Source organism: Uloborus diversus, chromosome 3 (assembly GCF_026930045.1).
Source record: "Uloborus diversus isolate 005 chromosome 3, Udiv.v.3.1, whole genome shotgun sequence".
Taxonomy (NCBI): domain Eukaryota; kingdom Metazoa; phylum Arthropoda; class Arachnida; order Araneae; family Uloboridae; genus Uloborus; species Uloborus diversus.
The window spans coordinates 160485738-160513554 of NC_072733.1; the positions used below are offsets into that span (position 1 = coordinate 160485738).

Sequence of the window (27817 nt, forward strand, 5' to 3'; positions counted from 1 at the left end):
CAACTTCAATTTCGAAATATTGCCGAAGGAGAGTTCCTGAACTCAATCCCTTCAATAATGCATTCAAAAAGTGTATAAATGTTATGAAAGATCGAGTACAATTTTGTTTTCAAAGCTTCAATTACGGAGAGTCCCAGAGCGCCCCCCCCCCCCCTCTTTTTCTAATATTTTTGAAGGTCGCCCATTTTGGGACTATCATTTTGAAAAAACTGGTGTAAGAGAGTCCCTGAACCCCTCCCTTCCTTGAATTTCCCTGAACTTTCCCTTCCATTGCGTTTTTTCGGACTTCAAGTTAAAAAAAATTTCTTTGGGAGCGCCCCCATAGTTCCATACCTCCGGTTATTGGTAGTTCTTAGGTTTTTGGAATTACGATATCAAAAAGCAAATATTGCAAATTAAAACTAGATTCATGTTACTTAAAATACACCTCCAGCTCAGTTATTCCATCCGAGGACAGCAGTTTTAGCACTCATCAGCCCGGAATAGGAATCACATGAGCTGGAGGGGAAAAATCTCTTAAGGGAGCCAAGAGAGCCAAACAAACTGGTAGCTAAAGCAGCATTAGCAAACCAGATGAGCGACTGCAGCAATGGTGCGATTCAACTCAAAGATTGATGGCAAAGCTAAGGTATTTTGTAGTAAGTTACAAAATACCCCCCCCCCCTCTCTTAGTTAGCTCCCTTAAGAGATTTTTCGCCTCCAGCTCATGTGATTCCTATTCCGGGCTGATGAGTGCTAAAAAGCACGAAACTGCAGTCCTCTGATGGAATAACTGAGCTGGCGGTGTATTTTAAGTATTTCTGCCTTAGCCACTCCCTTAAGAGATTTTTCGCCTCCAGCTCATGTAATTCCTATTCCGGGCTGATGAATGCTAAAAAGCACAAAACTGCAGTCTCGGTTGAAATAACTGAGCTGGCGGTGTATTTTAAGTATTTCTGCCTTAGCCCTGGCTTAAAGGCTGTAACTTATTACAAAATAGGTTCATGTTGTTAGAAAAGTAAAAAGCTTAAAATTCGAATCAAACACAGATTCCAAAACTACCATAGTTAAAAGACTACAACATTTATACACATAATTTTTTCCTTAAGCACTCATGCTGGGGGGGGGGGGGGGGGCTGAAAATATTTTCCTTCTTGAACACATCACAAAACTTCACCTATGGCCTCCACTTAGAGTCAAGTAAAGTCAGAAATATTTGGTTGTTAAACTGCCATTGAAGTTTCAAGGAGTATTTTTCTCATTTTTGGGGGGAGGTCCTTGATATTGCGAGGGGGGAGCTGTGGGTTATTTAGGGGAGGTGCACCCGAGCTCTTAGGGGGGTGGGGGTACCAGATTGAAGGTGGCCTCCTGTTAGAACAGACCAAGTGATATGTTGATTTCTTCAGTCTTGAAATTGTTATTAGAAATGATAGGTTTTAATTCAAATTTTACTAGCAATTTGACTTTTATAATAGAACCTTGGTTATCTGAAGTGATCAATACCGGACCATCTGTAGTAAATCAAAATTTCTGGATAAATCTTAAGGGGGGAGGAAGATGTTTTCAAACTAAAACTTTTTAAATTGCATTTTTAAAGGTAAGTTAAAAAGGCAACATTTTTTGCTTTGGGAATCACCTATATTTGTAAGCAACAAAATTTTGTTCGTTTCCGCTTTAAATAATTGTATTTAATTAATTAAATGTTTTATCGGTCATGTATGGCACAAAAGATCTGTTTTTTCATTTAATGGTCCTAATATTAATGTACTAAATGACATCTGACATGCCTTACTTTGTTCCTTTACTTTATTGTGAAAGTGATTTTTTTTTTTTTTTTTTTTTTGCACAATATAACACTGGAAAACTTTCAAATGTCACACTGAAAATATACTGAAATTCGGGACCACCAGATCAGTCAACATCCCATTAGATAATAGGGGAAATTGCGGCTTGTTAGACCGGCGTTGATAATTTTATTTATTTATTTTTTTTTTTTTAATTTACGACCAGCAAAAAGTAGCGCCTTTAGTTCTACAATTCCATTAATGAAATCATATGGTACAGTTATTTTGAACAAATTTCAGAAGTTGTTATTTTTGGCAGAGCTATTTTTGATTGATTAACTTTTATAACTGAGCAACTTTATTTTTTTTAAATGGTTTTCGTGAAGAATGAAGCAGTAAATTGAATTCCTCTCCTAAAATAAGTTCTTTTAGTTCTTAAGTATTAGCATTTTATTTTTTGTTGTAAAGAAAAAAATTAGGACAATTTTTTTTAGACCAAGAACCTGGGGTATGTTGGTTCACTTTTAGAAAACTCACAAAAACTTTTAGACCAATTTAAAAAGCAATACTCTAGTATTAGCAATTTAGTGAAGTTGCTAAAAACACAAATTGTGCTGATTCTTGAAAAAATATAACAGTAGATGTTGGTCAATTTTAATTACATTGACTTTGGTTTTTGATTCTAATCACAAAACAACATTTGTTTGGTACAAATGTTGGATAATATTTTTTCATTAAAATTGTAACAGAAGTTGTTTATGTAATGTACGGACCCTAGGACTGGTTGCAAGTTGGTTCACTTCACAAAGTCCTGTTAAAATATTAATTTGGAAACAGTTAATGAACTGAAAATTGCCTGGGATGATGAGAAATATTAAATGTAACTCATGGTAGAAAATAAAACTATTAATTGAATTTTATGATGAGATAAAAAGGAAAGTAGAGAGCCAGACCAATGTGCCCTGACTCTCCCTATACACTTGTGCAGTAAAAATTCTTCTGAAAGTCAAAGTTTTTTTTTTAAGTATAAGTTGTAATTATCTTTTAATTGCTACTTTTATTCTTTTTTTCTGTGCAGGCTGTTCAAGCATTTTGGTAAAGAATGAGCTGTGCTGAAACAGTTGCCAAGTAGAGTCCGTAACCAAATTTAGAAAATTAATAAAAAATATCGAATTTAAATAATCATGAAACTTATTTTAGAATAATGTAACACCATAGGTAAAATTAGAAAATATTCAATTTAGTGATATAAAATGCATAAATAAAAAATTTTAACAAACCTTCCCTTCTAATTATTGTTACAGACTCTACAATCACCATTTTCACAACTTATAATTCTTTAACGAATGCACGTTTTGATTAAAATTGTTATATGTATTCGAGATAATCCTTTACTTGATTTGTCCCAATCACCAGTTTGGCTTGAAATTCAGTTCAAGTCACTATTGAAGAAAAATTCCATGTAGAGTCCGTAACGATAAAAGTTGTATTTTTGATGATTTGATTGCGATTACATGGTTAATATGAAGTAAATAAAGAAAAAAATATGACATTCATGTCCTTTGGAATGTGCCCTTTTTCAATGTGTATAAAAATTTTAGCCTTTTAACAAGTTTTGTTACGGACATTCCTATGTCACAAATACCGTGAAATGCCCCTATACTGTACTTCTGTTCTGAATTTTATACTTGCGTGAAAAACAGGAGGGAAAATTTTACAGCTAAATCAATTATATTAATGTTTCATTTCATTTAATAGATTTTGCAAGCAGGGTTTGAAATAGGGTTCAATTTCTAGGGGGAATGTCCCCCTTTACTTCAGATTCCAGGGGGGATTTTTTGCATTTGAGGGAAAATTTTTACAAGTTCTGAAAATTTGTTTAGAATTTTTTTATAATTCATTTTTATTTCATTTTTCTATTTATTTTTAAATTATAATTTTTTAGTATAATCATGGGTGCAAGCAAGACCTTCCGTCTCGGGACGGATTTCCGTCTTGACAAAATTTCCGAGACGGAGGTCGGAACGGAAAGAAATTCGATGACTTTCTTTTGGTTTTTAATGAAAAAAGAAAAATTGTGTGTTTGAAAAATATGCTTTAATATTACTGAACCGTTCCATAACCACAAATTTACATCGACATTCTCTCGGTTTTCCGCCATGGGCTCGTTTTGTTTGCAACATGCTTTTGGAGGAGTGGCTTTTCGACTCGCGCCGTTTGACTTTTTTTAGGTGTAGCTTTGTTATTTCTAACTCACTGCATTGACCAAGGAGTTGCTCGCTATTCTCCCTGATTTTTCGAACCAATCGGCTCTAATTGAAAATTTAGCCTTTTCTCATGCTATTTTCGATCATCCATTCGTTTTTTTCATTTACGGTTTTTTTTTTTTTGCAAACTTTACACGCATAAATAAAAATTATGTACGCTCTTAAAATGTCTTAAGAGTTGAGATCTATCACCGATTGAGAGTGATTGCTGACAAGATGAAATATTTTCGCCACATCAAAGGGCCTCCACATACCAGGTAAAACGGAAACTATCAAGGATTTTGGAGATTTTAATGAAAATGGAAATTTTGAAAATAATCGGGGGGGGGGGGGGGGATTTCAAGCTGGTTGGAAACATCGATGGGCAACCGTTCCTGCATTTTTGGCAAAGACTTGAGGAAACACCAAATTCTGTCATTGAATCTAACACTCGCTAGAATGGGAATATGGGAGGGGGGGTAGAGAAAGGAAAGAAGAAAAATAACAGAGCACGAGTTAGCGAAAAAACGCTGCTCTTGCAAAGAGGGTAATCTGTTCACAAATTAACCTGCGATACTGAGGTCTTAAAACGTTGATATCTTGGACAATCTAAGGCGGGGAGGGGGGGTTACTGACGGGTTACAGTATAAAATATCGAAAAACTGAATTGAAAATATTTTTGAAGCTAGGTGTGGTTTGATATTTCTCCTCTGCAAACCCTTAAAAATTTAAAAGTCAAAAAGTTTTAGGCTGTCTTTAATGATGCAAAAGTGGGAAGGGGGAGGTTTTAAAAAAAATCGAAGACTGGAGACTTAAAAACACTAATTTAGGCAATCTTTGATGAATTTATGAGAGATGGTTTTAGTGTTCTAACATGAAAATGTTTTGTAGCTGATGTATTAAAAACTATTTGAGGCTATACGTAAATGACTTAAGTTAAAGGGCATTTGCGACCGTCTTCCGAAAAGTGTTTGTAATTGAAGTCTTAAAACTTTTATGCTGTCTTTGGCAATGTCAAGAGGGAGGGAGGTGGCTCTCTTTAGGCGAAATTCCGAAACTGGAGTCTTAAAAGCGCAACTTTAGACCATCTTGGGGATCGGGGTTCTCCTTTCCCAAAAAATACTCAAAGCTGAAGTACTCGGCTTTAGGTAATCTTTGGAAGACTTAAGAAGAGGGAATTCGAAGGCTTTCTCTCAGTATGTTTTAGAATTTAAATTCTTAAATCTTCGGTGATGAAAAGCGGAAACCGCAAATTTAAGTAAAATTTAGTCAACTTAGAGGAAAGAGTTCGGAGGGGGGGGGGGTCTCTCCCCGAAGTATTGAAATGCTACTTTATTTTTGAGTGAGTTAAGATTTAGGGAATTCATGGGTCTTTCTCGAAACATTTTCGAAATTGAAGTCTTGAAACTTTGGGTTGTCATTGGCGATGTGTGGAAGGGAGTTGCTCTCTCAATAGAAAAATTAATCTTAAACAAAAACTTACACTGCATTTAGTAAACACAATGAGAGGGGGGGGGTATTCCGCACCCCCAGCCCGAAATATTTTCGTTTCTGAAATTTTTAGAGCTTTGTTTTGGGCTATCTTTGAATGACTTAAGGGGGAAGGATGTAGGAAGATTCTTCCAAAAAGTTTCCAAAATTAAAGTCAGAGTTCGTACGGGTCATGGAAATCCTGGAAAGTCATGGAAAAAAAATAAGCAAATTTCAGACCTGGAAAAGTCATGGAAAATTGAAATTTTCATTCAAAGTCATGGAATTTTTTTCCAAGTCATGGAAAAATGTCTTGGGCCAAGAGAAAGTAACAGTATCTAAAAGTGCACCAGAAATATTGAGTGATTTAACAGTATTGCTTCATAAAAGCTACAAAAACTGGAAAATTAAACGATGCGAAAAACAAATCTGAATTTTGAAATCTCATTGCATCCACTTCTGTAGCAGCCGCTCCTCTTTTTTTGCAGTGTGATTTCACTGCTTGGACTTCACTCATTTTGAATTTACCATTATTTTCAACATTAGTTAACTTTTGCGTTCTTGATTTTGCCACATCCTCTTTTAGAAACGCTATTCAATTGCATTTGATTTTGTTTCCATCACTCGTAAAAAAATTATTATTGAATTTATCAGAGTTTATCTTAATTTGTTGAAAGTTTCAGAAAATAAAGATCTTTAGTCTGGTGATAGAATACAGAAATAGGAGAATTCTAATACTTTTAAAACCGTAGTGCCCAACATATGGCCTGGAAAACTGATTCATTCAACCCACTGCTACGTTCAACGTCAAAAATCGAACATTAAGTTCTGGAATTTCTGAACCTATAAATTTATATACATTTGAAAATGTGCAAATTAGTAAACAAGTACGTTTAAACCAGAAGATCTATTCACAACTAAATTTTTTTTAAATATAAATATCATTATTAGAATATCATTTATTATTTAGAAACATGAATTTACTAAACAATGTGACTTTACTTTAAAAAACCAAAATACTGTCAAGTTATGTGGATGATTAAATTCACTGTTGGCACTAAAAAGCAACTTTTGAAGCAATTTATTGAAACTTAGTAATAACTCATCCAACCTTTGTCAAATTCATTAATATTCTGCCTGTTTATAAAAGAAATATTAGAAATTTAAGCATCATATTTTTGTTTCACTGCATTTTTACTTAACTTAAATTTAAATGATGAAGACAAAAAGAAAAAAAAAAAAACAAAACTATTAAACATTTAAGCATTATTATATTCCATTCGCTGTATTTTTTTCTTTACTTAAATTTATATGATGAAGGCAAAGAAGAATAGTTTATTTTTTTTTAGGAGTACACTGATATTTTTTTAATCACAAGTAAGTGCTTCGATGAGGTAGTGGCATTCACTTAGAAGTTTTGCTAGTGCTCATTTCCAAAAATTGGCAAGTTTGACATTAAATTAGTACCTACTATTCTCTTTATCTAACAACATCATGAAAATATTTATGAAGTCATGAAAAGGTCTTGGAAATTCATGGAATTTTTTCATCCGAATAGAGTATGAACCCTGTAAAGTACTAAAATTTTTAGGCGGTCATAAGTCATGTTTATATGTAAGAGGGATACTATTCCTACAAAACAATTTGGAAACTGAAGCCTTAAAAACTGAAATTTAGGATATTTATGGTGAATTCAGAGGAAGGGTTTCGGGAGTTCTCTTCCGAAAATTCTTTGATGCTGAAATATTTAAAGCGCCACTTTAGACTATATTTGAGTGCCTTAAGAGGGATGTGATTCGGGAACCCTGCCTGGGGTAAGGATTCAGTTCCCCTATTTCTTTTTTTAATTAATGAATGTTGGAAAGGGTACCTTGTTTAAAAAATATATCTACTTTACTGAAGCGATTTTTTATTGCTAATTTCACCACCTGCTATCTTATAAAAGAATTCTTTTTCAAATGAAGACTGTGTGGGGGAATGGTGACAGTTCATTATCATTAGTCGGCCTTATCCTTCCCCCACCTTTCCTTCTTTTCTAGTTTGTTGGCGCTACCTTGAGTAGACTTTCCGATCAGAACTGATTTACGTTGCAAAAGTGAAAATCTTATGTCCTAAGCGATTTTATTGCTACAATAAAAATGTTTACAATCGGCAAAAAACTAATGGTGGGGGTGCTGCAAACGCTTTTACCCCTTACATTATCCAACATCGTCTAAAATTGCGTTTTTGAAACTTCAATTTCGAAATGTTACCGATTTTGGGTTCCTGAACTCCATCCCTTCAATAGTGCATTCAAAAAGCGTATAAACGTTATGAAATTTAAATTACAATTTCGTTTTTAAATCTTCAATTTCAGGAAAAGCCCATAACGTACCCCCCACCCCCCCCCCCCCCCCCCCCGCCTTTCTCTAATATTTTTTGAAGGTTGCCCAATATTGTGATTTTGGGACTATCAGTTTGAAATAATTGATGTAAGAGTCCCTGAACTTTACCAAAAATGGCCTACCATAGTGTTTTTTGGGTTTCAATTTGAAAAAATTTCTGGGGGAGACCACCAGACCCCCCCCCCCCTCTTTTTATTCCCAGATTTTAGAGTTTTTGGAATTGTGATGTCAAATCACTTAAATATTACAATTTTAAGGCTTAAAATTTAAATCAAACAGATTCCAAAACTGGCATTGTTAAAATCTACAACATTTATACATACAAATTTTTCTTTAAGCTCGCATGCGGGTGGGGGGGCTAAAAATATTTTCCGTCTTGAACACATCACCAAACTTGCACCCATGAGTATAATATCAACCCCATTTTCAAATAATTATTCAGTAATTTTGCAATTTTATATTATTATTTCATTTTTAATAAAATATTTTACAACTAAGTAACATACACATACACTCAATTATTTTTTTAAATAGACCTTTTTCCTGGATCTAATTATCCAAATGGGGTTTGGTCCCCATTGTTTAGAATAATATTTTTACTGCACAAAGACTTTTTCTGACAATCAAAAAGTTGAAGTGAAAAATTGCCTATACCTTTCGAAAATAGAATGTTGTTTCCAGCAGCTTTCGGATCGCATTTCGACCGGCGGATCGGAATCGGTTGATGTCGGCAAATCGGAATCGGTTGATGTCGGCGAATCGGAATTCGTCAATGTAACTTGAATTGGCTTTGAATTGACGGAACTTTATTAAATTTTTTCCATCTTTCCAAAATGAAAATGGATTTTGAAATTTTTTTTATCTTCTCCGCTTTCCTGTTATGGGGTTTGTTATCGAGTTTATGAATTTACAGGGTGGGTGGGGGGGGGGGAATCCCGCACGGACCTTTGGATTGCACGGACTAACAGATTTTGTTTGCGTTTCGCGCAATCCCGCGCTCTATTTTTAAACTCTGTTGCAAGAATTATTGTCGTGCAAATTAAATTTCAATAGATAACCTTTATATATAGGGTCAGGTGAGGTAAAATGGATATAAAATAGCCTACTTTTGAATTTTCACTCAAGTATTTTTGTCGAAATATTTCGTTTCTAATTTTCTTTTGTTTTATGTATACATTACGCATGTTGAGAGTAGAATTAAATGATTTTCACACATAATTTGATACAAATTTATTTTTGAGAGAAGTGTTTATGACTGTATGTTTTATGTACCCATTTTACCCCACGCAGGTGAAAATGGGTAGTCTATGGGGTAAAATGGGTATTAAAGTCTAGGAAGTGAGAAAAAAGCATTCTATTTGTTCAGTGCAGTGTGATAGTAAGACGTAAGAGTCAGTTATCAAAATTTAACTATTTAATTTTTAAAAAATAGTGCAAACAGTAAATTTGACAAAATATTAGTAAAGTTTCTTTGAACGCATGATATCCATACTTGTCTTTCTTTTAAAAGAGTAATTGCCTATTGTTAATTTGGCTCATTAAAAGTTTTTATTATTTGATGTTCTTCAATGAAATCCATGTCTATGTCAGGAAAAATGAAAAAAAATCTCCATGTCTGATTTTTTTAAGTATTTCACCTCACAATATTTTCCTCAACAGCCATATATTTGTCAATAAACTCTTTCTTGCTTGTTTCCTCAAAGTATAATACTTATACCTTTACTCCTGTGGTTAAACTTTGCTTCATACGCATATTTACAGCAGTTTCTATTCCAGATACTTCCTCTGAATGGAGACTTTCTTTTTCTTCTATTTTTTATTTTCTTGTTTTTAAATTCCTTATGTTTTTCACTTTCTACTCTTATCCTTTCTAAAACATCTTTGTCATTTATTTCCTGTATTTGCCAGCACCTGTTTAAGTTGTGTTAAATAAATTAATGCAGGTAGTTGTCAGTCTTGCATAATATAGACGAACGCGCGAACGGCGTTCGCAGAAAATTTTTGGCTCTGCAGAAATTTTTTTTCAAACTGCTAACGTTGATATAAAAAAGAAAAAAAAAAATTTTTTTAAGGGATTTTTTAAGAAAATCCTAGAGTTTCTTTCTGTTAAAGTCTTTCTCCAAAAGAGGATTTTAAAGCACATGTGTAAAAAAAAATGGTTTTGGTAGTTTTCTTCAGTTGGTGAGAAATAAGCAAACTACAGTCGAGCCTCCATATATTGAACTTCCACATATCGAAATTTTCTATATATCGAAATCCCAGCAAATTTCTATGTTCATTACATAGAAAAATTGTTTCTATATATCGAAAAAATCTCTATATATCGAAAAAAAATTTCGAGACATTCGTAGATTTTTTTTCCACTTTAGATTGTTTGTCTCATTGAAAAATGAAGGTTAGGGGAGAAAATTATGTTTACTAAAGGTTGCTAAGAAACTCATAAGAAATCATGGTTTGAGGGGTGTGTAGATAGATCGTTGTTCCGTTCTGGAGTTCTTAAATTCCCTCAAGTTTATTTCAAATCTAAGTTGTAACCAATAACACTAAAATCAGTTTCAAGTTATCCTTTTTGTCTGTTGATTATCTTTCTTAGTCTTTTTAGCTTCAGTAAAATCATTCAAGTTAAGTAGATTGATTTTTTACTTTTCTGTCGATTACATTGTCAAAACGAAAATCCCCTCTTGTTGCGAATCAAGTTGAACTGCCAAAGAATGAACACGTATGAAGGCACAAAAATGTAATTTCTGTTAATTTTCCAGTTATTAACTTTCGTTTAATCCGATGCTCGTATAAATTAGAAATTGGGTTTCATGCACGAAAATTAGCATTAATTTTAATGTTTTAAGAGATTTTTATGATAAAATAAGATCGTTTCTATTTATCGGAATTTCTATATATCGAATTTTTTTCCGGAAATTTGCTATTTCTATATATGGAGGTCCGACTGTATATGTTATTGCAAAAAAAAAAAAAAAAATAAATAAATAAATAAATAAATGATTTAAAGCCTTTTTTTTTTTTTGTCTCTTTCATATTTGAATATAAAATAAATTTAATTTTCTATTCAAGGGTGAGTTGGGCAAAATAATTATTTGCAGAAAATTATCCAGTTTGGATTTGTGTTCGCAGAAAGCTTTTAATTTTATCTAAGTCTGGTAGTTGTCAAATCTGAAGCACTTGTTGAAATTGCTGACAATATTTTACTTTTCAAATCATGCTTTGTGACGCAAACTTTTCGGATTGAAACGAGGATGTGTTCCGAGAAATTAAGGGTACATTAGAGAAATTGATAGAATCTGATTGCAATCAAGTAAAAATGTGATGAGCAGCAGCAGGCTGGGCCCAGCATATTCTGAGGAAATTGTTATTTTGTGCGCAAGTGCACACAAACACTAGAATAAGTATACTTGTGGCTTTTTATTTGTTATGATGGAGTGAAGTTTATTTTATAAAATCATGGCATTGTGCATATTTTTATATTTCAATCATTTTAAATTAACCACAAATGAATTAATATTCATTTAAAAGAAAATATGCTGTATCTTTTAAAACAACTTGCTGGAATGATAAGCCTAACCATATATACCCATTTTACCCCATCTTCAAAATATGAGATTAAAAATAGAAAAAATTATTTTTTTTCTTCCCTGTAAGTTGGAGCAGCAATTAATATGTCCAACTAAAGATATTATGACACAGTAATAAAAATTCCTCAAAAATCAGGAGCTGGAGAGAAGTTTAAGCAGACAACATGCGCCTTGAATTTATTGACTTCAATTTAAAGTGTTACCTCTCACTAAAAAATAATTTATTGAAAAAATATATTTTGTGATATGGAATTCAGAACAGCCAAGTATAATAACCTACTCAAAAAAAAATGCAAATTTAATTTTAAAAAACTGGCGTTTTAAACCATATATTTTGACTACCCATTTTACCCCACTTGACCCTATTGCTCTATATTTGGAAGTAATAATTTTTCTCTTTTATTTCAGGTTTTCCTGTGTGCATTGTTTTTGTGGAAACATTTGAAAAAGCTTAATAAAGCTTTGTATAATGATAAATCTCTTCTCTTAAAAAAGAAGTTCTAAGAAGTTATAAATTTTTCGTTAAAGATGGCTTTAGGTCCTCATTGTAAGACTTTGGGAATCGATGAAGAGGTCCTTAATGGACAAAAATCTTTGACTTGTGAAATAAAAAGTCTCACAAATGGCATAATGTTTGAATTGAAAAAGTACAAGACTTCCAAGAGATTAACTATGAAAGATGTTGTTGATTGGCTGATAAAAATTTTTGAAGCAAAGTGTGAGAATACTGAAACAGTTCAGGAAAAGTTAAATGAGAAAATAGAGAGCTTTTTGAACATGAGAAATACACTTATGAAAGCACCAAATAAATACCGTGGAGAAATGGAGAGATTGATGAACTGGCCATTTGATTTGCCACCTGAAATGGGTATAGATCCTCCTGCAGTGTTTGAGCCTGTTGTTAGTGCAAATTTAGGCCCAAAGCTTTTAAAAGTGCTGAAAGAAAAAGGTGGAGATGATGATGATTCTATTGATATGTCTGGACCATCTGATGATGATGATGAACAAATAAAAAAGAAGAAAGCCAGAGAAGAAATCATTCAATTAAAAAAAGATTTAGGAGCAGTTAAAAAAGTAATAACTTCTTTGAATGACAGAATGGTAGATTTGAATAAGCAATGCCAAGTATTGAATGATTTTAGTAAAACAAGTGTCTCTGAAAGACGTCGTATAGAAAATGATGTTACAAAATTGAAAAATGAATGGTGTAGTGTAATGTCTACATGGCATGATTGTATGGAACGCTTAAACCATGTTAATAGCAATAAAGGTAACTATTTGGATGTTGGTTATATGGTGCGAAGAAACAAGACCAAGCAAGGTATATTTGATGAACTTAATTTTGAATTTGAAAAAACTTTAGAAGAGTTCAAACACAAAGTAGTCACCTTGATTGAGAAAGAGAGGCGCAAGAAAAAAGTCGTGTCTCGAGAATATAGGCAGAAAAGCAAAACTGACCGGAAGCGTGTCAGACAAGAAAGTGATGAAAATGAAGAAAGTAAGAAACAGTGCTTGTCTGAAGAAGTAACGAAGTCGGTGCCACCTTTGTCGCCAACAATAACAAATATGGGTGTTGATGAATTTATGAAGTCTGAAAAAATTGATGAATTCAAAGGGGGAAAGTTTATAAATGCATTGAAGGCAATTTATTTAGAATTAACATCAATGCCTTTGACTTGCAATAATGTTCATGAAATTCTTTTTACTGTTTTGGATGAACTGGAACCATTGAATACAGATAAAATACCTACTCAATCATTTGCTGGAGCTATATTTATGGAAGCCCGTATGGCTGTTGCTCTTCAAGCATTTTTAGATGTTCTTAACATGCGTAAAGCTTCAATTTGTAATGACAGCACAGTAAAATTCGCATGGGAAAACACTGATTATGATGTTACTTTAGGTGATGAGACTCATATCAAGTTAGGAGTTAGAGATATTTCGAAGGGTAGTCCTGATTCCTCATTAAACTCCTTGAAAGATATTTTTCAGGACATAATTAATTTTAAAACAAGCGGTACTGATGGTTCAGCTCAAGGCAAATTGATGAAAGTTATTGAGGCTTTTGCTTATCCTCGAAATTTTTTGGATAAGAAGCTAGTTGAAATCCTCTTCTCATACAAGCAACAAGTGTTGCCTACATTGTCTGAAACATTTAGTGAACTGCACGATAATTTGAAAACTAAAGTTACATTGATGAATAATTTTTACACTGGGCTGTACTTTCTATATGGCTTAGCAAAAATAGCTGATGTAACGGTTCTGGCTTGGGAAAGTGTCTGTATTGGTGGTACCAATTTGGATTTTTCAAAAAATGGAATTGCACAGCTTTTTAGTAAAACAGTTCAAGATATATTTACTTTTTGTGAGAAATTAGATGCAGAAAATCAAGATGATTTAAGTTTGGAATTCAAAGATTTCATCAAAAAGGAAAAGAAATTAGAAAGTGTTCCTTTAGCTCCTCATAAAGGCAATATTTTTAATGTTATTTTCCATAATACTGCAGGTATTTGGTTCTACCATGAAATTGGCTTGTTAAATGAGTTCTCTGAAAAAGTGAAAGAAAAAGAAGATATTACCAACTCGTTGTCAGAGTTATTGAATGAAAAGCATAGTTATGCTTTAGCAAGAGCTTTAGGCTTGCTTGGCAAGTTAGTTGCAGTACCTTTCTGGACTGTATTAGAAGATGACAAAGTTGAAGTTGGTCTTAGATATACAACCTTATTGCAAAACTTTGAAAAATGGGCGAAAGATTCTTCAAAATTTATGAAAGGACAAGAACGATTGTTTGAAGATGTGCCTGTGTCTCATGATGCAGTTTATGTTAGTTTGATAAAGGACAATGAATCTACTGATGCTTTTACAAAAGAACTTCTGGAGTTACTTTTTACAGCTTTTATGCGTTATGCCAAGTACTTTTTGTATGGGGCTTCAAATTTTGAGAAAATGAATGGCGAATCTGGAATGGATGTTGATGAAGACAATAAAGTAATTAAATTGCTTCATGAAGATTTTAAACTTTTTGATCAAATAACGATGAGTATGCATTTTGCAACTCAATTTGCATCAGAAGCACTTACTTTCTGTAACAATACTCGAAATGGAGAATGGAAAGATAATTTATTTGGCAAAGACAATGCAAAGATTTCTGGTAATTATGAATTAGTAAAAGATTTGGTTGGAAAGGACTGTAGCAAGCAGTTGAAGGATTTATATAAGAGAAAAATTAAATTGACTGAAATGGAACAAGCTAAACCTTACAATCAACAAGAGCGCAGTAATCAACTTGAAAAGAAATATAAATTGATTGATGATCTCATCAAATGGGGTGGATTATGGAAAAGTGAAAAGGAAATTGATGCTCAGATAAAAAATATGCCAGAAAGTGATCAACTCAATGCATTTAAAGCACAAATAAGATTCCGGCGACATGTATTGGGTGAAGAGCACAGTCAAGGTTTGCTAGATTTGGCTTCTGAAGGTGAATGCTTCAATGCTCACAAACTTTATGAAAATTTGAAGACCATATTAAAGAAAGAATGTGAGGTAACTGAAACTAACGTTTTTGAACTAGCATCAGCTGCTAAAAACAAAAATAAGAGAGATGAAATATATAATTCGCTTACTCATACAGAAGAATTGAAGCCCGTTGCAGATTACTCTCCAAGTGCTGTGCCAAAAGAAAACTTCCATTGGCTTCTTGGTAAACTTGTAAGTCATACTATTGCATCTGAGCAAACAAGAGAAAACTTAACAGGTGTATGCATTGCAAGGAAGAAGTTAAATGGAGCCTATTCATATTTCATCCGTTACAAAGGAAAAGGTGTTTTCAACATTCCTGAAAGTAGAATTGCTGAAGATTATAAAAATAAACTTTTAAAAATTGTTGACCCATCTCCTAATGATTTGATTGGTTCTGAGCTTAGTCGTGCTTTCATTAAAGATGATGGAGATTTAGAATGGCATGATTGCAAAGTCGTTGGAGTGGACAAAAATGGTTGTGACTTTGTCATAGAATTTGAATTATGTCTTGTTGATGAATCTGTTGCTGAAGAATACAATATTCCTGAAATAGAAACGCTCACTTACACATCTCGCTTGTTGGATGACTATCGCAATCATCATCTTCGATTACTGTAATTCCTTAACTTTCATATTGGGGAGTTAAGTGCCTAATAACATACCTTCCATATGAGTGACAGTTGATCCTTGTGTAAAAAGCATTTTCATTTTGCTTTTAAGTTTTTACAGCAATGTACAGTTTCTTGCAATTTTATTATACATCATCATGCCTATTTCTAGGTGTTCACCAACAGATGGCATCTTTATACATTTCATTGCATATTTTGTATATGCACAATTTTAATCCTGATTTTAAAATTTTGCTCTGAATTTTAAGACATTTGAGGTGACATGTTTTTATGCAAATGGTTTCATTGTCATTCCTGTATCATAAAATTTTCCTGCCATTCAATTGTTATTCAGTTATGAGCATCATCTGGAGCTATTGTAGAGGTAATTTAAAATTTGATGTTTCCTTTTGTTCAACGATTAAATTTAATCTGCAAATTCTTTTGACTTTAAATGTTTTCATCTTATAAGTAAATTTCTACTAGTGCTTTTAGTTCTTATGTATTGATCACTGCACGTATATTTCTTTTACCAAAGCATGATACATAATTACATAACCAAAAAAATACTTTCAGCTCAAATTTTGGGAGGTGTTTAATTTTGGACCACTTAAATGGTTAGAACTTCTTAAGCTCTAAATTAAATCTCATAGCAAGATTTTGTTAGTTAATTGGCTGCTTTTTGAACCAATTTTCTTATTTGTTGTTAGGCTAAAGTCATTTGAGTAAAGAGCATAAATTTGCTTGAGATATATGTTCTGTATTTCTTATTCACTTGATTTCATGTGACTCTAGAAATACTTTTCATGTTAATTATTGTTATAAATTAAATTTTTATAAAATATTGTTACTTACAAAAATTTTAATGCATTGGATATTATTGCTGGATTTATTATTTTTATTTCAAACTTTATGTAATGGGAATTTTGGAATGACTACTCTGGTTGAGCAGTCCCAGGTATTTCAAATGCGCGAGATATCTTTCCAAGAACTGCAAGGAGGTAAGGGATTAAAAAAGAGTAGGGGTGTGCAAATGCACAGAATTTTCTGCAGAGGGTCTGCAAAAATTAAATTTAATGGGGAATCAGAAAAGGGGTGATTGTGTATGAAAAATTTAAGATGTGAATTGTCCAGCACTGAAAGAAAAAAACAACATAGATTTAAGTTTTTCCTTCTCAAGTTGAAAAATTTTTCTGAGCAACTATTTTGGGTATATATATATGAACTCTTTCTGTCATGTACGATTTATTTATTTATTTATTTTTTTTAAATTTTTCTTACATTTTTTTTTTCTGGAAATTTTTATTATGTTCAGATCACTTTATATTGCTCAGAATTAAGCCTAGGTTTGTAAATGATGAAATGATATGCAGAGGCTGTAGTAAAACTAATGGATAAAAAATTTTATGTATCAGTGGCATAATCAGGGGGTGAAGGGGGCACAGGGTTTGTGATCACCCCAGAATGTTGAGTTGAATGTTTTTCAAAAATATTCTTCATTATTAAAGAGAAGAAAAATGCAACAAACCAAAGTTTTTAATAAGAAAAAATAAATAATGTTGGGGGGGAGGGGAAACTTAAAATTATTTTTTAAAGAAAACTTTAAATTAAAAGTAGTCAATAGTTGCTGGTTATTGGTCAGTTGATTATGTCCAACCTTTCTTACTTCTTTCATGAGAATCTCCAATCTTGTTTCCAGGGTTCAAATTCAAAAATATTCTAGCTTAGAGCCTCCGAACACTTCATGCTCTAGAAGCATCAAAAATAGTTTAGATTGTGTTTTTGGAGCTTCAATTTCCAAAAATTGCTGATTCCCTAACGTTACCAAATATGGCAACTTTAATTTTCAAAAGATTGAGTAAAAGTAGTTGATACAATGCAAATTTTATCGGAAAATAACAAAAAAAAATGCCCATTTATATTTAAAAGCATTGAACCTTTCAAAGGTGAGGGAGTGGGGGGGGAGGCAAGGTAATTGCCGCCCTAAATGACGAGATTTCCTAACATTGGAGACTAGAACTGTAGGGCTATAATCTCGACAATTTTTTGAAGGAACCCCCCCCCCTCCCCAAAAAAAAAAAACTTTTCTGATTGCGCCACTGTTATGTGTGCATAAATACCTAGCGAATTTACTGCATCTTAGTTATGGTTTTGTTACGAATAATTTTGTTACAAGTGATAAATTGCTTTCATATTTTAGTTGACTTGTCATTTAAAAAGATGTTGACCTCGCTTCAACTTTGACAAGTTTTTTTTTAATGAAGTTTTGCATATTTTATGTTTTATTAAAGAAAAAGCATATGCATAATAGCAATCACATTGTATAGTCAATTCATTTCTTGAGCCATGATTTTTCAATGAATAGGGAAAATAAGAAGTTAATTTCTAGACTAGAAGTTATTTTCTAGACTAGTTGCATGTAATAGAAAATTTTGTCTTGCTGTAATTTCTAAATGAAGTTAGTATATCCAAAAGAAAAAAAAGAAGAGGTTTTATTTTGAAATATCATTGTCATTCTCTTAATATTTTACTAAGCAGTATTTATTTTAAGAAGGTCTTTGAAATGAGCTTGTGTAATTATCTATTTATAAAACTTAAACATAGTTTCATACAGATTAAACTTTCATTAAAATCTGTCTCATGTAGGCATGCCAATGTTGATTTTGAATTGCTTTTTCCCCCGATCAGTTGTACTCATTTGCAAATACTTTACAAGAAGTATGACTTTTGACCTTAATAAATTAATCTGTGATTGATTGATCTTTGCTAGTCATCTTGCTTCACTTCTCTAAAGAGAACATTTAATAAGTTCCTTCAAGTCATACAATTATTTGTTCAGTTTAACTAAGTTTTTTTTTTCATATACATTTCACGTTAAAATGATTGTTTTCTTTTACCTTTTACAATTTATTCAAATTCTCTTCTGTTATAATGTTTTATAAATAATTAAGTTTTTCATTTTTCGAATTTCATTTGTTAATGAACGCTGTAGATTGAAGTTTATCTTAACTAAATAATTAGATTGAAGTTTATCTTAACTAAATACTTAGTTAATGGATTGTACCATATTCTTGGAGAAACAAATGGACTAATGTACAGAGAAAGAATGCAGTCCAAATTAGATGCAAAAATAATTTAACAGTTTTGCATCTTTTTTTTTTCTCTATCTGCATAAAACTATCTATGCCAACGCATTAAGTTACCTGTATTTTCATTGAATGATGTATTGCTGTATAGAATACATATTTTTCATGTGTATTTTTAGACATCTTTCAGCTAATTGAGTAATACGGGAAGTATTTATTCTTGTACTATTATACATTTTGGTAGCTTTATTAGTTTCATTTGTTTTTACCAACAAATATTTGAGGTATTGTCGGACTTGATATTTTATCTCTGACAACCTGACTGCAGTTGATTGTGCAGCTACCATGTTGAGAGATTGAGCTGTTCATCACTCCGTCTTTTAATATTTTCATGCTGAGAGGAACTAGAATTCACCGATTCTGTCATGGGGAAAAGTGCATTGTTCATGTATACATATTGTAGTTGAGCAAACTATTTATCAAATGATCATGTCACAAGTGTGTACAGAAGTAAGTTTCATTTGATGTCGATTTGTAAATGCATCTGTGTGTTGTATGAATGGAAAAGTTGCGCATTTAGGAATACTTTCATTCAGAGTTGTAGTTACGATAATACTTGCATCCCGTGTGATGACTTTTTCTGTAAAACAATATTATACTTAAAACATTTATATTTGTCTAGTTGCTATGAGTACCCAGTGTTGTCATTTGTGTAGCTTTTCTAATGTATGTCATTTTGAAGGGAAAATACCAAAGGTGATGGTATGACTGCATTTTCATTGAATTTGAAGTCAAAGTTTAAAATTGATACTGTTAATGTGTTTCAGTAGTTACATTTGTGTGATGTTAATTGTGTGGTAGATTTCATTCCCTTTTGCTTATTTTGTATGTTAATTTCGGTTTCCAAAACAGAATTGGATTTCTTTCAGAAACCACCAATTCTTGTGTAACTTAAATGTAATGCATTTTCATCTGATAAATAAATGTCAGTTTGCTGAAAAATATTAATTCATTTTTCAACTATCGATTTCCAGTATTTCACCAATACAGTCGACTCGCACTACAATGTGATACGATTTACGCGAAACCGGTATAATGCAACAAATTTTAGAGCTAACATTTCTCGCCCGGAACGCGAAAGTTTTCGTCAAGCAATTGCTGGGCGTACATATCATCTTCGATAGTGGCTACTAAATATCAGTTTCTCAAAATGACTTCATCCTTTTCACATGACTGAAGTGCGGAAGTTTTAATACTGTACTAGGCGAATCATTGCTTTGTTGGTGTACACAAATAACTACTCCATATTTTCCACTCTAAATGCAAAAGTTAATTTCACATAGTGTACATTTCTAAGCATGCTGCTTCAGCTTAAGCCAGGGTAGATAAAGTTTCTTAAAAGTAAGGAAAAAGTGAAGATCTTCGATATGCAGAAGAATATAGATATCAATCGGATGAACTTCACATCAGAACCAACTATCATAATCTTCAGTTTTTTAGTTATAGTAATTATTATTACCATATGTACTGTAGAGTAGTGGAATAGTGTTGCATTTCATTGTTATTAATATTATTGCATATTGTACATAAAAAAAATGCAGTATAAATTCAGTTCCAAGATCCCCCCTCCTCCCCAATTTTTTCCTGAATTTTACACTTTTACAAAGCTTTAGCGATAAATTTTCAAAAGTATTTATGTAATAATGAACTGCAAGTTTACTAAGTATTTTTTTTTTTAATTATAGGAAAAATTCAATTTATCATTGTCCCCCCCCCCCCCCCCCCCCCAGTCTTATTCTTTTCAAAAGAGCCCAAAAAGTATCTTTCAGTCAAAGCTTCATCTTACTTTTAATTTGCTTGATTAAAATTTATAGAGATACAGCATCATGTACCTGATGTTTGTGGTATATGTATGAACTGGGGAGAATTTTAAATTATGAGAGAGAAAATGTAACTGGATTTTCTAAAGGGTAGAGTGTATGTATAAAACGGCGCTAATACCCGCACACTTTTAGCACAGATACACCCTACAGTCTGAGCAAGAAAAAAAGGTGCAGCAAATTTGAAAACGGAAAATATCATTTTAACTCAAGTCTGACTAATAAAATAGGAAGTGGAAAAGTTGAAGGGTTGCCATATTTGGCAATTTATCGCTCACTTGGAAGATTATAATTACTTACTTCAACAAAGATGTAGATAAAGACAGAACAAGCACTAAACTTGGTCACAGTTCAGATGGTACAAACTATTTTTAAATTAGTATGTTAAAAAAGTGTTGAAAAATCATAAAGAGTGAACATCACATAGTTTAATATATTTTTTATATTGGTGTTCTCGCAAATAAAAGCTTGCGGCATTCTTATTTTTCATTTTTAAAGAAAGTTTTATTTGAATGTTACTTCTTTTTTTAATGAGTAATGCAGTAAATGAATATTTTCTGTCAATTCGTTTTTGGTGTTTTCTGGGATTTGATTGTACAGATTAGGCAGGTAGTCTTTTTTTTTTCTTAAAAAGGAGATAACATTTAAAAAATAATAACAATGAACAAGAAATGGAGAAAAAATGATAAAATTTAAATTAACCCCAGATTGCTCGCGCAACCAAAACGAACGGGAGTGCTCGCGCAGGGTATCTCATACCCGAGGAGGTTTTTTAGTATTTTCGAGTTCAATTTTTTTTTTTCAAAAAGGTTGAAAATGCAAATAAGAGAAAAGAGTATAATTATAAAATACTTTCTTAAAAGACTTGCATTGAATTTCTACATTTTTTTTGCAAATGCATGCCATATGGTCCATGCAAATGTTTTTGTCACATTTTTCGCACACAAATTTGGTATTTGTCTTTTATATTGGGATTTTCAGTACAGCTTTTGTACGTTGACTTTGCTTTTTTAGCAGGTGATGCAGTGTCTTCACTAGATCCTAGTTTTAATTTTAAGTCTCTTGGAAGCATTGCGTATGCTTTAGTTCAGAACTGTAGCAGAAATACTCGCGTAGGGTATGATACACCAGTAGAAGTCAATTCCAAAGAAACTAATTTTAGAATGTCTCCACTGTTTCTACCCCTTCAAGGTTATGACCTATGGGTCAGCTACTCAAGGAATCGTCCACTTCCAAAAAAAGGTGGGGAGAAATTTGATTGAAAGCAAAGAGGTGGGTATGTCATACCCTGCGCGAGCAATCTCGGATTAATGCTTCCACGAAGACCGCCCAAAGAGTAGGGGGAAATCAAATGCTTTTAACAGCTCGAGCCGATGGGACCATAGGAGTCCCTTCATTTAATGACTCTTCTATCATATAGGGATAATAAGGGCCCTGAGCCCCCAATTTTTAGTGCTCATGATAACGATATGTCCTGAGAATTCAAGGTTGAATGCTTAAATGTTTGACCAATAATTGAAACTGCTTAAGAATGTAAAAGGTCCCCAAATTAAAGTTTGAATTTTTTTTACACAAAAACCGATAAGAAGAAAAACTCTCATATACGCACAAAAAAGTGTTGAAAAATATCTTTATGTTCCCTCCCCCCCCCCCCCTCACACGTACACTGACACTTCGTCTCTAAAAACAAGAAGCAGGATATTATGAAAACGCATTACACTGGTAAACCTTTAAAGAGGGTACAAATTTTTATGCAAAAATGCATTTTATGTTCTTTTATTTGATTTCTTATGTGATAGGCAATGCTAGTCTAGGTTTGAGGCAGAGCCTGATTTCTAATTAAAACTGTAAGAGCCAGTGACTTGTCCAGAAAAACTTTCAGAAGGGGATTCTGGTTTTAGGTCAAAAAAGTTCCTGAATTTTGGAGGTCTTCAGAAATTATATTAATGAGAAAACATGATGCAGACTGCGCTGTCCTTCGGGTGATGTGCACCCCTGGAAAAAAAATTAAAAATTGCAAAATAGTGCAGGAACTGAGCTGCCATGAACTGTGAGATGTAAAATGAATGAAGATGTACTATAGATCATAAAACAGGAAATGAATACATTTAGAAAGTTAGTTTTTGACGTTTTTTATGAGTCGTAAAAAAGGTAATTTCTTTCTATTCCACAGAGCCATTTAACCTTTCCTCATTCCAATTGCTAACCATTCTGTGGGGAATTTCTAAAAATAAAGGGGGGGGGGGGGCACTCCTGATGCTCACAATGAAATGGTTTTGATATCTTTATTACAATTTTTGGTAATTGGTACTTTTATACCTAATTTTTATTTAATTTTAGGTAGGGCCTGATTACTGCATTGGCCAAAGGCCATTGCCTAGGGCCTTCCAAATGGCTTTTTTTTAAACCAATAGCTAAAATTGCTTTCGTTAATGGCTAAAATTGTAAGGGCTGATTACACAGGGAAACGAAAAAGCATATGTCCTAGAACAAAAAGAAAAAGAGGGTATATATGCTAAAATTTGAAATGAAGATGATGGGTAATTTGATCAAAATAATGGAAAATGGTATTAAAAACTTTCTGTGAAACCTCCCATTCAATAGGGTGAGCCTAGAACTTTGATGAGCTTCTAATATATATATATATTGAAAAATTATTGATGAAGATTAAATTATATCGAACTTTATGTCTATGTTGGGCGATACTTTTTACCTCAAAATATAAATAAAATGTAAAATTTTAGACTTATTAAAAGGAGTCAAATGTCTCAATTTATTGTCTTTTCTTTGTATCATGGAATTTTTTGAGATTTTTTTAAAAAATATTTCTTTACTTTATGGTATTTAAAAAAAAAGTCTTCAATTCTTCACATTTGCCCCTAAATAACTCTACTCACTATCAGATTTCAAAGTTTCGCGGCATGTTCTGCTTATTGGATAGACAAGAAAAAAAATTATAAGACTATACACAAAAAATCAAATTTTTTAAACTGAACATAACAAATCATGGTTTTTTAATGGATACAACTAGGGGGCATTAAATGTCATCCCTCTTTGGTTTTAAGTCACCCTTGGTTTTTAGTCATATTATCATTCCCAACATGGACTTTTATACACATAAAAGGACTGTTATGACCGCCCTTCCCTCAGATAATCATTTCTGGCTAGTGACCATAATGTTCATTCATTATGGGGCTTCTTTGGAATTAAATCTCGTGTGGATAGCAAAAAGATTAAAGAATTGTGCACAAATATTTTTATATCGTACACAAATTTTGGGACCGTCACAAATGACTTTTCCGGGCCAACCTCCATTTAGTTTACTCCTAGTTTTAAAATATTGCCCCCCCCCCTTTGCACGCCAATGAATATTTAGTCAAATTTAACTAAAAGCACAACTCAAGGCCTATCATCTGTACTGTTGTATTACTGTCAATTTGAAGATGGTGGATCATTATACCATGGTTAAGTTATGAGGCAAGTGCAAAATATATCCCTCAATCCTCGAGGTATAATAAGTTTCTACCACATTTAATTAGTTTTAAATGGCAATGTTGCTCTTAGCTAAAATAAATGTTTTGAAGTCACGGTTAACTAAATCTTACTAAATACGATATCAATTATATTATTTAGTTTTTAACAATTCCTGCTCCTGTTCATGCATGGATTATTCAAATTAACCTGAACTAAAATTTACTTTTTCAAATAAACTAAATTTTAATATAATATTAATCCATCATTATTTTGAATTATTCATTCAACTTGGTCAATTTAGCAAAAAACTTTAATTGCATGGATTAAGAGAGACACACACATAGATACAGATACTATGTATACGTAAGGGAACAAATAAATTCCATGTTATACATAAAGTTCAAACATGACAAATTGCCTGACAAAAACCATTCACTTTATTTTGCTGCAAAATTGAATGCATGTTTTCAAATGTTTGGTACTACTACATACTTTATTACAGTATTGAATACACGAAAAACATGTTACAATCATAGAAGTGCATCAGCTATTTAAACATGTGATTTATTGATAGCAAATGATAAAAGCAATTTTAAGGATTCAATGTAGGTTCAAAACCTGATTCTGCAAAATTCATCTACTTCTCCCTAAAGAAACTCTGAAGAGGCTATACAAATCAAAAAGCATACACAGAAAGGTTGGTATTAATTAAAACCAAATCTTCCTGCTGTGTGCTATTCAGTACAACATTTACTTGAAAAGGGAAAGAAATTGTAAGATTGCAGCAATCCTTGTATAGAAACTGCTGGTTCCAGTTCTTAATCTTATGACTTATTAAAACAAAGGGTCATAGAATAACTGTAAAAGCAAAAAATGATTTATTATTAAACAAGCCATTTTGGAGATGTAAATTAAATTTCAGGATTTCTTCAAATTTCATTGTAATACACAATAGCAAATTAAACTATTCATGTTCTACACAGCTATTTTCTTGAAATTCATCCATTTCTTTCACAGATATGCTAACTGAAAAGCATAAACAGAAAGGTTGGCATTAGTTAAAATCAAACCTTCCTGCTATTAGATAAATACTTGCATACTAGATTAAAATGTTGCACAATTTTCCTTCACACTTTATCCAGGCTTAGAACTGGCAGCTGTAAACGCTTAAAAATTGTTTAAAAGAAAAAGAGAAAAAAAAAAAAACATGCAGGGTAATTCCACGAAAAGTGATCTTGACACACCAAAAAAGTTTTTTCGCATAATATAGAAACAAATCTTATTTTTTGACAAAGAAATATCTGTTCTTTTCAATTCCAGCATCAATTTTGTGTTTAAAATGTTTTTATATCAGATTTTAGCCTCATTTGATAACATTTAGACGAAGTAAAAAAAAGCATTGTTAGTGAAATGTAAGAGCCTTTTTTTACTTAATCATTTTTTTTTTTTTTTTGAAAAACTATCAAATATCATTAACACAGATGCTTTACTGTAATTATGTGTCAAATTTTTTTAAATAAATACTTTTGATAAGTTTTTAACCCCCCAAAATATCCAGGTCACTTTTTGTTGGTAACACACGTAACGCAAAATGAACAAAAGTTTTCCTCCAAAGTCAAATTGGGGGACTAGAAGAAAAATATCTCATATCATAAATTAACTTGATAGGGGAGACTGGGGATACTTGATCCCTAGGGATACATGATCCCATAGCCAAAAATATACCAAAATCATTAAGAGATTTGAAACTTGACAATTATATTCAAGTTATACTTGTACATAAAATCTGGCAACATTTTTTTTTTTCAGCCATTTTGTTTTAACTCAAGAAATGATCGTCTGAATGTGTCGAGGGAAACTTTTTTTTAGGAAAGCATTCCGAAGTTTACATTATCCGTAAAATACAACTTAAAAAAACTTCCGAATGTATAATGTTTCCGAAGTGTAATGTTAAAGTATAGACAGTCTTTAATAATTAAGACATATTTTTAGTAAATTGCCACTGATTGTTAATAATAGAACAAGTATGTTTGTAAAAATCGCATATTAGGGATACTTAATCCCTTTGTTTAGAGGGATACATGATCCCAGGGATAAAGTATCTATATAACAATATAAACACAATGAAAACAATATAAATTGTTTACTTAGTTGACATTAACTTTAAACATTCAAAACCATGAGAAAATTTATCATAGTTTGAGTGATAGATTTAAACAATCACTACAGTAAATATGCTAAACAATTAAAATATCAGTTCGCACTTGTAACTCATATAACACCTCAAACATCTAAACGTAAACTAACTCTACTGATAAATTATGTTCTGATCAGCCAAATGAGCTTGAACAAGTTGAAATAGTTATCAAATCTTTGTTTGAAAAGCAAGAAAAAAATGATTTTGCTATAGTTAGATTTACAACAAAAAAGTGAGTCAGGGGTGCCCACAGGGGGGGATTATGGCGAAAGCTGCGCCATCAAAATTTTTGGGGGGATTTTTTTTCCAGGAGTTTTGATCTTCTTTAGAACATGAAATTTTTGATTTTTGGAAGGAAAAAATATTTAAACGTATTCAACAAGAAATAGATGCATAAGTAATACTTTTTTCACGTACTCTTTCCAAAATTTAATACCCGTGTCTCTTTTCAATAAAGGGAACATCAGAGACGGGATGGAGCTGGTGCCCGTTTCAAAGCTGGATCAGACTACTTGCTTTCTATTTAATTTATTATAAATCTTCCGGAAGTAGCACAATTCTGCATGATGAATACGTGTGACAGTAATGAGAGGGAGAGAGATCAAAAATGACTAAAATAAAAAGGTTTCCCCTCTCAATTTATTGTTTGTAATAATTCTGACCACTATGCACTGGTCTTTCATTGATTCATTTGCACCTTAACAATCGTTAAGAACTAGTTTTGAAGTTTGCGAGTAACATATTTTTAATCCCTCTAATCGACAATTGCTATAGTTTTTTCATAAACTAGATGACGTTTATGTAGATTTTTCTCATTTCACTTTACTATCATCTTCTCTACCATTTTTAAACTGATTGATTCAATTTATCATTAGATGATTTTTATTAAAACTTTCAGTGATGTTGGTTTCCGCTGATGGAAGCATAGAAAGTGTTTGATATGCATAGAAGGATATTTGATTCTCTGAAATTCTCGAGTTCTGATTTTCCATGTATGCTAAATAGCTGAATCCATTTTTAAGGATTTCCGAAGAATATCTGTCACAGGGTATCTGTGTGCTATCCATCCTTTTTGACTATGTAACTTCAATTTTGGAAAACTTTCAGGAGAGCACCCCTCACTGTAACGCCCAAATAACACCATCTTTATCATCAAGAGTCATCTAAAACTGCGTTTCTATAACTGCAATTTTGAAATTTATAAGAGATTTCGAAAAACTGCCGGTTGAATGGCACCGATACTCACCTTCCACTAACATTATCAAGATCAGGGCCGACGCCAAAGGGGGGGGGGTTACACCCCCCTCCCCCTTTTTTCAACCAATCCGCCACTGCTTACGATCGCTGATTTCACTGAATAACTAGATAAAAACACACAGGTCAGTAAATTAAACTAGAAGTTGATAGTTTTGGGGTTGATATTTGCTGAATAAATTTACTAGAACCAGTTGCGGTTGCCGTCAAAATACCACAGATGGAAGAAGGAGCCCCCCCCCCCTCCCAAGGCAGTCGTGCATCCGCCTCAAATTCTATGAAGTGACCCCTCAAAAACGGGACCCCTAAAAAGATGAGATGAAAAGCCCTTCATACAGGGGTAGGG

General features: G+C 32.5%; 1 protein-coding gene across 1 annotated transcript in view; it reads left to right on the forward strand.

Moving 5' to 3' along the window:
* LOC129219225 (uncharacterized) overlaps window positions 1–19657 on the forward strand; it is a 42785-nt gene extending 23128 nt beyond the window's left edge. Inside the window, exon 2 of the mRNA XM_054853549.1 lies at window positions 11859–19657. Coding sequence (XP_054709524.1) covers window positions 11979–15590 — 3612 coding nt within the window. The 5' untranslated portion in view covers window positions 11859–11978 and the 3' untranslated portion in view covers window positions 15591–19657. The remainder of the gene's footprint in view (window positions 1–11858) is intronic.
* Window positions 19658–27817: the final 8160 nt, after the last annotated feature.